General features: G+C 41.1%; 1 protein-coding gene across 1 annotated transcript; it reads right to left on the reverse strand.

The window, feature by feature from the left end:
• Positions 1-352: 352 nt before the first annotated feature.
• acads (acyl-CoA dehydrogenase short chain) lies at positions 353-9635 on the reverse strand. The gene is made up of 10 exons (XM_013264734.3): positions 9482-9635; positions 7238-7398; positions 6749-6898; positions 6545-6656; positions 5478-5629; positions 5224-5394; positions 3898-4035; positions 2462-2557; positions 2328-2384; positions 353-2236 (listed from the first exon to the last, which is right to left on the reverse strand). The coding sequence occupies exons 1-10, from the start codon at positions 9507-9509 to the stop codon at positions 2084-2086; spliced, it is 1218 nt and encodes a 405-aa protein (XP_013120188.1). The 5' UTR covers positions 9510-9635; the 3' UTR covers positions 353-2083.
• Positions 9636-11192: the final 1557 nt, after the last annotated feature.

Here is an 11192-nt window from a genome sequence, read left to right on the forward strand (position 1 = left end):
TATTAAAGTGCAATTCGAAAATGTTTTTATTAAAGTGGAATTCGAAAAAGGATTTTGAAATGCAGTTTATTAAAATTAAGCACAGAATTTTTTATTTCGATGCGCGTGGCTCTTGTGGTCCTCCATATCAATCAGTAATTAATGAGCTACAGATGAAGGCACTCTGTCGCCCACTGGTGGCTGAACCTCCTCATAGGAGGCACAAAAAAAGTTATTTGTCCTCCAGTTCACGTATGACACACCATCAAAGGTGGGTAATATTCATGATCCCAGAGAGTTACGTTACACAGTGTTTGCTCATAGCACCAACCCACACTGTGCCAAGTCCAATAGTAACCAATGAAAATAAAGGTCGTCATGTATGGAGAGAGAAATATGTCTCAAAATGGTTGCAAACGCGTACAATACACATAATACGCTCTGGGTGTGTTCAAAAAGTACCTTCTGTTTCCTATTCCCAACCTCTCTTCCTTCCTACTACTTTTCCTTTTTTTTAAAGGTAGGAAAATTGCTAAGGACTTAGGAAAAGTGAAGCGTGGTGAGCTTAGAATTGGAACAGCCTTTCACTTGTTTCTCCTCATTGGTGTGACGAATGTCCACTATGTTGAAACTACAATATGCGGAAGATAGACTACAAAATGCGCACCTTACAGCGCCAAAATGTGTTCGAACACTGTTGTTTATGGAGGTCGAATAAACAAGAACAGCCTGTGAAAAATATCCCACGATTACAAAGGTTGGCAATTTCAAGGAGGAGGAAGATTTAGTGCCAGACTAATATCTACGGCAAACGAAAGCCTTCTTAACGCATTAAAAATCTGCTGGGTTTAATAAAGAGGCTCAGTGTCTGTTTGTGACTGACAGGTGTAAACAGGAGAATTTTTGTGGCTGGTCATACGGCAGATGTATTTGTATGAATTTGACATTCAGGAGAATTTTTAATCGAGTCACGCAAATGTGAATGAAAAAGTCTGTGACAAATGAAAGTGCCAGTGTGTTAGAGTATAGCCCGAATGTTGCACTGTGCGGCCACAGCTACTTCACACACATGGCACAGCCACACAGTGACAGGGACGGCTGTTTTCAAAGAGGCGCTCGTATTAAACATGAGGTCACACTGGATTACTCTGGTCGATGGCCTCTCCCTGCTCTAAGCAGAATGGTGGCTTTTACTAAACTGAACTGGCTGCATCTTTGTATAGAAATTACAGCGGTTCACCCTGCGACGTCCCAGTGATTGCCTATAAAATAGAACGAATCTTATTTTCTCGTATTTTCCTGCTACGATCCAGTGGAACTTGTTTCCTCCTCCATGTTTATGGCTTATTTGATTGCCTTTAATTGTTTTAATGAACAGTCAGATGGAAGCAATAAAGGAAGCATAGAAGCTCCTTTCCTTAGTATTTGTATTATTATGTACATGATCTTAGTATTATGACCACCACACAGATACTTCTGGGTCACATCTCTCAGTGAGGAACCTTTATAAGCACAACAGATTTTTGGAACGCACTCTGCCTTTATTCATTTTCATTTCACCAATTATTTTGTAATTTTTAGTGTTTTGCAATTTTCATACTTTTATTTGCATTTGTAAACCACTCTACACTGCCACGTTTATGTTCCTGAAACCTGAAGCTCAAAGTTTTCTACTATATTTCAGGTCTGTTTGAGATTTGATACTTCTTGGCATGGATTCTCCAAGTCTCTGGAACTGCATTCATATCCAAAAGAGATCCCCAGTTGTTTTTGACTGTGGTGGGGAGTGCTGTCCTTTAGCAGCTTTGATAAGGTTCTCTGTGGTGGTTCATATCCTAAAATCACTTAGGAAGAAAATGTGGGTGAACTGACGCTTAGGTCAGGCTAGGTGGGCAGGTTAGTGGATTTGAACTGGTTCCCATTTTTCCTTCAGCCATGACGGCATAAAATACCCTGAAAAGTGTCATCTCCAATCTAACTGGCTTCAAAGTCGTTCCAATGCTGTCAAGTAAGATGAGAAAGGCCTCTTTGTCTTAAAGGATGAGGTGGAGTCTGAGCTGACTGATCACACATCAGAGGTAGACAGACAGCGATAGCAGTCCATTTATAACTGGTATTCTTTCAGCAGCTGGCCGGCGATCACCAGTCTCTGGATCTCGCTGGTGCCTTCGTAGATCTCCGTGATGCGGGCGTCACGGTAGTGCCTCTCAGCAGGCATGTCTGTCACGTAACCCATCCCACCCAGAACCTGGATCGCCTGATTTGAAGTGCAAAAAGAATATACGACAATAAGAAGAAGGGTCTGTATGTGTTCATTTCTTGACTCTGCATTACTACTGCTTTGTTACCTGGTGTGAGCAGAAAGTTGCAGCTTCAGACGCTGCTAGTTTGGCCATTGCAGCTTCCTGCAGGAGAAGAAGAGCCAACAGTGATGTCTGATATTCTCTATCAAATGCAAACCTTAACTCAGAGGTGACAGTACCTTAGTGAATGCTTTCTTTGAGTCTCGAAGAAGCGCAGCCTTCCAGGTGAGCAGTCGAGCGCCCTCTATTGCCACAGCCATGTCTGCCAGTTTGAACTACATGTATTAAAAACATCAAGAAAACTACATTCAGCACAACACTGCCAAGCACCATATATACTGTATGCCCTGCAGTGAATGGGAGGAAGGTATACAACACACACACACACACACACACTCGCCAGCCACTTTATTAGCTATGCCTTGCTAGAAACTAGATGGACCATTCTAAGCCTGCAATCTGAATGCAGCAGCAGAATACTGTACTGAAGCCGTTTCTAATTTTGCCCTGAATTTGTTTGTAATTCAGTTCAAATCAGTTTTATTTCTATAGCTCCAAATATCAACAGTTGCCTCAAAACCCTGGAAGATTTCCTTTGTGTAAGCAACTAAACTGGATAAACTTTCGTCTGACTTATATTAGCTAATCCTAGCTTACTTGCTAACCCAAATGATTCACTAGCTACCCAGCATCACAAGCAAATGCCCATTTAGCCCTTGCGTAGCATTTGTGTGTATGCACTAAATTCAGGAGATACTCCAATAAACCCACCTCTTTCCATTCCAACACTTATGCTATGTCTACACATGTCTCAGGATACAAGGATTTAAGTATCTAGGAATTACACTCAAAGCAAAATTCAAGCAATTATTTGAAGCCAATTATATTAAGGTCATTAGACAAATAAAGAAAGATTTAACACGATGGAATATTCTGCTCCTCTCTTTATTTGGAAGGGTCGAAGTAGTGAGGATGAACCTTCTGCCCAGACTTTTGTTTCTATTCCAATCATTACCTGCACGATTTCCTGTGTTTACCTTTAATATGCTAAATGCACAAATCTCCTTAATACAATAAATCAATTATCTAACAAAACAAAGCTCAAGTCATTTAGGAACAATTCCAACTCCCCTCTAAAGACTTTTATAGATATTTTCAAATAAGACACTACATCCTGAACCATAAAGAATGCGATATGAATCATAAAGCTCGGAACAACACGTTTCTCATATATACAAAAGGTTTATAAATGAGCCCCTACCATCCATAACACAATGGAAACAGAGACTGATACATTACATGAGAAATGGAGCATCTGAAGTTGATGAGTACAACCTGGTCTTCCAGTATAAATACTTCTGGCTTTACTTTGAATATCTTAAAATAAAAAGCTTTGTGTTTTTAGCATACTGTCAGAGGAAACGTGACATCAAGGCTTCCCGTGAACTCGAATAAATGTTCCTTCAGAGACAACTGCTACATGCTAAAAATCAGGGCTTTGTGTGGAAATGTGTCCCAAGATAAACTTCTCAACATCCAGGCAAGCAACAGAAGTGAACATCACTTAGAAATGTTTTAAATACAGTAAAATAACAGTTGTTATAACTCCTGTTACCTGAATGGCTTGCAGCTTGCCAATGGGAGCTCCAAATGCAGTTCGTTTGTGTGCGTAATCAGCAGCACATTCCAGAGAAGCCTGAGCGATACCGAGAGCCTGAGCTGCAATGCCGATCCTCCCGCTGTCCAGCGTTTGCTGTGCAACACAAAGATGGGAGGTTACGGTTACTTTTTTCCCCCCTGTATAAAATGGGAAAACTGTAACAATGCACACAATTCTGAAAGAGTCGGGAGAGAAAAGGCTTCACCTTGTTTTATATTAAACCATGTCAAGGAGCCATGTCCAAATATACAATGGTCTCCAATGATCCATCACGTATTTTGAATAATTCGATATTTTGTGTGTGTGTGTGTGTGTGTGTGTGTGTGTGTGTGTGTGTGTGTGTGTGTGTACACACACACACACACACCTATATATACACACATATCTATCTATATAATAACAACATTTAACATGGCAGATAACCACAAAGGGTTTTTTGTTTTTTTTTCCTCTTCCACAAATGAATCAGATAAGGAATGAAACAAAAAACATTGCCATTTTAGAAATGGCAATCAATGACCAGTTTGTTTTGAGAGACCTGTATTTTTTCCTCTTTTGAATATTTATCATTGCTGATTAATAAGGCAAAAGTATTTCTTATCCAATTACTTCATTCATAGATTGATTATTAAATTACTAAAATATTTGATAGCTGCAGCCCTACGAGGGCCCATTACCTGTATTGAATGGTTTTTGCCAAAATCTGAATACATTACAATGTAACTTAAAAAACAGTGATGTGGCTTCAGTCAGTATTTTGCTGCTAACATTAGTGAGTAAGTAGACCAAGTTTTGCCATCTACCTATGCTGTGTAAGTGGGTAAGCTAACAGTAACTAACAGTAGCCAGGAAATGTCAGGTATTTTCTAATAAAGCCTGTCCTTTATTTCTGTTGTTACAGGACAATGAACCTATCTTGTTTGCAAACATGATTCCCAGCAAATACATGTTAGTGGAAATACAAGCTAGCAGTAACTTGGCTTCACAACATACATATGGTATGTCATGTCCAAATAAACTTTGTTCCCACTGTAATGACAGTATCCACACACACACACACACACGTCTCCCAGTTGTTATATGCATGTGTTATGTGCTACTAGGCAGGAGAAAAAGAGCAAGACCCAAAATGAAGTGAGTCACGAGTAAGATTGAATAAAATGATTAAATGAAATTCTAAAAATACAAAGTCTGCCTCCACCAGCCTTTCACATAAAAAAAAAGAAAAAGCATCATTGTCTGTTTCATTACATCTCTACCAAGAAAATATCCAGAGCTAACCATGGCGATTTTGAATCCTGATCCACGTGGGCCCAGCATGTATCCCAGTGGTATCCTGCAGTCCTCCAGGATAATATTAGCAGTGGATGAGGCCCTGATGCCCAATTTGTCTTCCTTTTTCCCCAGAGAAAGCCCTGGGTGTGGCATGGGGATAAGGAAAGCACTGATTCCCTACAGAATAGAAACAGCATTCCCCATCATTACAGGTGTACATCATCTCTGCAGTGAGAATGTGGAAATGTGCTGCGTCATGCCTTGTGTTTCAGTGTCTTGTCTGTGGTGGCAAAGACAATGGCAGCAGAGGCATCCCAGCTGTTGGTGATCCAAGCTTTGGTTCCATTCAGCACCCACTCATCTCCCTCCTGATGTGCTATGGTGGAGGCTGCACCCGCATCACTGCCATTGCCTATAATTTTAATTCAATTACTTTAGTTTGATGAAAGAAAGAAAAATATGTGCTAAAATGTGGTAATGTCCTGACAACCCTTAAACATATATCACATTCACATATATTAGCGGCTGTTGTTGTGAATTGGTGTTATACAAATAAAACTGAACTGAATGAATTCAGTATATACAGGCATATTCTCATCTACCATGATTTTTGACTTACTATGTACAGCGGATCAGACATAGGCAATTAACTGTATCCTTCACTCCCACAGGGAGTGGATCCAAACTGATCACCTCAAAGCTGAGATTAGTCTGACCTAGTACCCCTCAGCCTCCTACTAGATGTTTAGTAGTTGCACCTATGGTATCAATTTCAAAATCCTATACTTCCACCCCAAAATATTGATTCTGTTCATCCGGACATTGCATTTTCAGTGGGAGAAACATGAACTGAAACTAGCCCACTGTGAATGGTGCTCAAGGCCAATGATCAACAACCATTGATCAATGATCAACAGTCTTTGATCAGTGGCTGTTGATAAAAGGTCATGACAATTTGCATATTAATGATCAAGGAACTGACCTCACAGCCCATTGTTCATTCAGTGGTGCTAGATTCAGTCACTGTGCAAATGTACTGTTTATAAGGTTGGGGAAACCTGCAGTCAGCTGAGACTGAAGAAGTCACTTGGATGAGTGACGAATTGTTTCTCCCACTGAAAACGCTACGTCCAGATGAACAGAATCAACTTTTTTGGATTTACTTACCTGGATGATTGAACATGCATCAAGACGTATACCTCCACATTCTCACGTAATCATATTCACAGTCTTGTCCATGCCGCCTGCCCTGGTGGCAGGCAGCTGTTTTTCTTCTACTACACAACTCAAAATTAAAGCAGACTTGTGTCAGACAGGTCACATTTACCTGGCTCACTGAGGGCAAAGCAGCCCACCTTCTCTCCTGTGGTGAACGGCTGGATCCACTGCTTTTTCTGCTCTTCTGTACCAAACTTTAGTATCGGTCCGATGTACAGAGACTATAAGCCAAATAACACAGAACAGGCAGCAATCAGAAGACAAACACAGCCATGTTCACGCTCAGCTCTCTTTGCTGACAGATTGTACTCACATTGTTAACAGAGACCACGACTCCAGTGCTGGCACAACCTCTACTGATTTCTTCCATAGCCAGACTGTACGCCAGGTAGTCCATCCCAGCTCCACCCAGCTCCTCTGGTACCTCCATGGCCATCACACCCATTGCCCCCAGCTCTTGAATCTGGACGACCAAAAGAATATTTACAGCTAAGCATTTACTGACCAAATCACTGAATCTCTATTACTATCTCGCACTATTATTATTCTTCATAATTCCAAAGTTCTTCCACTTCTCAGTTTTATAGTGAATTTAAAAGTTGTGTATTTCATGAACTTCCTGGTCCCGGGTGAAGCCTATTCGCAGTCTAAGAACCAGGACAGATGGATGTTAAAGATGAACTCAGAAACTTTCAGAATTTGAGAAAAAAATTTAAGTGTTGGTATCTTTAGACACAAACTTATGATGAACTACACATTTTGTGGTTATGATAATAGTCACTGTGCAGCTTTGTGTGGTTACCTGTTTAGCGGGGTAAACATGCTCTTTGTCTAGTCTGGCAGCGATGGGGGACAGCTCTCTGTCAGCGTAGTCTCTGCAAGTCTGTCTGAGTATCTGATGAGTTTCTGGTAACTCTGCGAGCTGAGACAGGCTTCGACAACCAGTGAAAAATGATCTGAGAGCTGAGGAAGAGAAGAAGAAAAAGGTTTTGAATACTCAGTAAATCAACTTTATCAATATTTAGTCATGCTACTGGTGTGTGCTATAGGTGACAGCATCATCCCACTAGCCACTTTGAGTCAGACTGAAAACCCTCAAAAGCTGTTAAGACATTCAGCAGTCAGTTAATAAATGACTTTATAGTGAGTGTAGAAACCATCATGATCCCCAGAGGATGAACCCTACTAACTTTGAAGGACATTCAGGGCCAGCAGCAGTTACATAAGCACTTTTTCCGAAAGTCATGTGAACTTTAATTAATTGGTTTGATGGTAAGACTTAATAATGAGCCCCAGCTGCAGCTTCAAACATACCCCGGGCGAGCCAGATGTGACATGTTATTATTACAAGTGTAATGATTCATAAAGTTCAGTTTTCTTGCTATGCTATTACATGAACTGTCAGGACAAAGGACAGCTGAAAGTGCAAAGCTCATTAACTACACTGACATATCATCAGTGCTGTGATGCATTAACAGTGCTTGTTGTAGCAGTCCCACAATAACACAGCTCTGTAAACACTGCAGTCTTAACAGCCTGAAAAATGGCTAAAACAAGCCCATATTATGAAGAAGGTATCTTACTGCCACATCACATTCCATCTGTTCAATTCAATTTTATTTTATTTAAAGCATCAGAATTTGGTGGAAATTTTGTCAAAAAAAGTTAGGACGGGATTATATTTCCACTGTTTCGCATCCCCTCTTTTTTTCCTGTGAACTCAGGAGAGCAGATGCTGGACCTTCGTCCACTTCTAGAGGATTCTAGCTGCTCAGCAGTCTTGGGTCTACTTTGTCCCATTTCTGGTTTCATGTTCACATCCAAATGTTTTCAGTTGGTGAAAGGCTGAACTCCAGGCAGGCCATGCTATTGGAATAGATGCAGGATGTGGTTCAGCATCATCTTCCGTGTTTAAAACCTGTGCAGCAGCTGCCAGTTCCATAAGCACTTTTGATAAAAGGCTTCTTCTCTGCATTTGCACGGTACAGTAAGCCGTATTCACAGACAGCAATTTCTGGTCTTCTTGAGCCATGCATTGATTTCATCACAGAATCATACTCTGTTTTAATGCAGTGCTGTGAACAGAGTGGAGTGGGTGGAGATGAGTGTCAGGGATTTGTGACAGAAGGATAGCAGCAAGAGCAAAAGGAGTGATGTATGGTTTGGAGACAGTGGCACTGACACAAAGACAGGAGACTCATCTACAGGTGTTCAGATCTTCATTGGGAGTGAGCAGGATGGAGAAGCTTAGAAAAGAGGACATCAGAGGGACCGTACAGGTTGAGCAATGAGGAGATAAAGTTAAAGAGGTAAGGCTGAGATGGTTTTCGACATGCATATCATAAATACATTGGACAGAGGATGTTGAAGATGGTGGCGCGAGGCAGGAGGAAAAGAGGAATTTCTCAGGGAGGGATGTAGTGAAGGAGGACATGCAGAGGGTCGGTCTGACAGAGGAGAACAGGGTGAGATGTAGGCAGACGATCCACTTTGGCGACACCTACAGTGAGCAGCCGGAAGAAAAAGACAGGGCACCGGCTCACCACTAAACGTCACGTTATTTAGGTAAAAGGTCGAGCTCACCATCGCCTGTTTGACACTTCTAAAAATCCTGACAGAAGAAATCTCTCTCACTCAGACTCTGATAACACAAAAGCCTCAATTCCTCTCGAAAATGGAGTCGGTGCTGTTAGAGTTATTGATCACAGCTAGACGACTTTAACTTGTAACCCTTTTAGCCGAGGAGCTAACAGTAACAAACATACCACTACGATACGTCGCCTTTTATATCAGTTATTCAAAGCTGGCAAACATGTGGATTTTTACTGCCATATATAGTGTCATATATAGTGTTCAATGATGGAAACAGATATGTTTGGCATAACATAAGCATGTGACCAGTGGTTATGTGTTGGGCTAAGCTAACTTGGTTTGAATTTTCCGTTCGTGCACAGCTTACATTAGAGAAATATCGTCTTCTAGTGACAAGTACATTTTCTTCTGAAAGTCCTTCATTGTTCGGTCTTTTCTTTCATAATGTACCTACCTCTTCTTGCTTTGAAAAGTGCAGCCATGTTACCTTCCTCTCTGCTGGAAGCACAGTCCTCGAGCCCACTGCTGCATTCACGTACTGTCGGATACTTTGCTATGAAGAAGAAACCCTTTTTAACTTCTTCTTCTTCTTCTTCTTCTTCTTCTTTGTCGTTTTTTGGCGATTGGCAAACAACGATGTGGTGCATTACCGCCACCAAGTGCCTTGGAGTGTGGACAAGAATTCGCTCATACCAAATAATCAAAAAATAAATAAAAATTAAAATAGACAAAATTAATAAATTGCCTTCCATACAAATTAGTCTGTTTTAGAAACTGAAATAAAGCCATAAAACTTTCACATCTGGAGTTCCTTTGCAATAAATCCTTTATATCTAGCTTGTTTTTCCCCAGGTTTTGAATTAGTCTAGCTTCTTCCTTCCTGATAATTTTGACAGTGCAACAGACCATATTCAGTGGTTTCACTAATTCCACAGCGACTACATTTCCCTGTTTGATGTTTCCCTATAATGAATAGTGAGCTGTTTAACCCAGCGTGTCCAAATCTGAATCGAGATATAATTGTCTCTTCTCTCCTGGTTCTCCCTGTGTTTTCCTCCTCCTCCCACTGCTTTTGCCATCTTTCCCTCATTTTCTGTTTTACCATGCTCTTCATTTCAGCTTTACTAATACTGATATTTAAATCAACTGGATCTCCTTTAGCAGCCTTCTTTGCAATTTTATTTGTCACCTCATTGCCAATAACACCATAATGTGCTGGTATCCATACGAATTTAACTGTCAGTCCCATCATATTTAATCTCAATTAAAATGTCTGGTCTTTCTACACCAATCTATTATTAATCATTCTCTCTATTATTTTGCATATGTTAGAAGTCAGTGCTATTGGTCTATAATTATCTGGTTTTATTTCATCTTTCCCTGGTTTGCATATCGGGACCTTCCCTAACAGGAAGCCCTGGATGACCATGGAAGTCTAGGCCCTACTGAGGAAGTGTGATAGAGCATTTTTTTCAGTCGGGAGACAAAGCACTGTACAGCACAGCCAGATAACCTAAAAAAAAAGGCATTAGACAGGCAAAAACAGTATTCACCAGGTCGTCTTCACATCTTCAAGTCTGCAAATGTTAGAACAGCACAGTCTCTGTGCCCAACAGCTCACAGATGTCTTCACAGACATCTTTAACGTGTCTCTGTCGAAAGCCATTGTACCTACCTGCTTCAAAAGTGCCATCATCATTCCTGTGTCCAAGCAAAGCAATATTAGCACCCTGAATGACTTCAGACCTGTGGCACTTACTGCCATCATCACCAAGTGTTTTGAGAGGCTGGTGATGACGCAGATAAAATCTGCTCTCCCCTCCAACCTGGAGCAGTATCAGTTTGCCTAGCAGCCGAACAGGATGCTATCATCACAGCCCTCCGCACAGCACTGGAGCACTTAGACAAGAGAGAGACCAGTGTGAGAATGCTTTGCATAGACTATTGTTTGGCATTCAGTACTATTGTCTCCTCAACCTAGGCCTCAGCAATGCATTGTGTGCATGGATTAAGGATTTCCTATCAGACCACCTACACACAGTCAGACTGGGTTCACATCTATCCTTCAGTCTGTCACTCAACAATGATGCACCACAGGGCTGCATGCTGAGCCCACTGCTTTACTCCAGCTACACATATGACTACACCTCCACCCACTTCTCAAA

Source organism: Oreochromis niloticus, linkage group LG7, assembly GCF_001858045.2.
Source record: "Oreochromis niloticus isolate F11D_XX linkage group LG7, O_niloticus_UMD_NMBU, whole genome shotgun sequence".
Lineage (NCBI taxonomy): Eukaryota > Metazoa > Chordata > Actinopteri > Cichliformes > Cichlidae > Oreochromis > Oreochromis niloticus.

What these genes read in the sequence shown, in the direction of transcription:
- acads (XM_013264734.3), bottom strand. Translation starts at nt 9,509, where the DNA reads ATGGCTGCACTTTTCAAAGCAAGAAGAG. An exon ending in ACTTTTCAAAGCAAGAAGAG is followed by an intron (nt 7,399 to 9,481) that starts GTAGGTACATTA and finishes TCTCTTCCTCAG; the next exon opens with CTCTCAGATCATTTTTCACT. An exon ending in CTTTGCCCTCAGTGAGCCAG is followed by an intron (nt 5,630 to 6,544) that starts GTAAATGTGACC and finishes TTAAAATTATAG; the next exon opens with GCAATGGCAGTGATGCGGGT.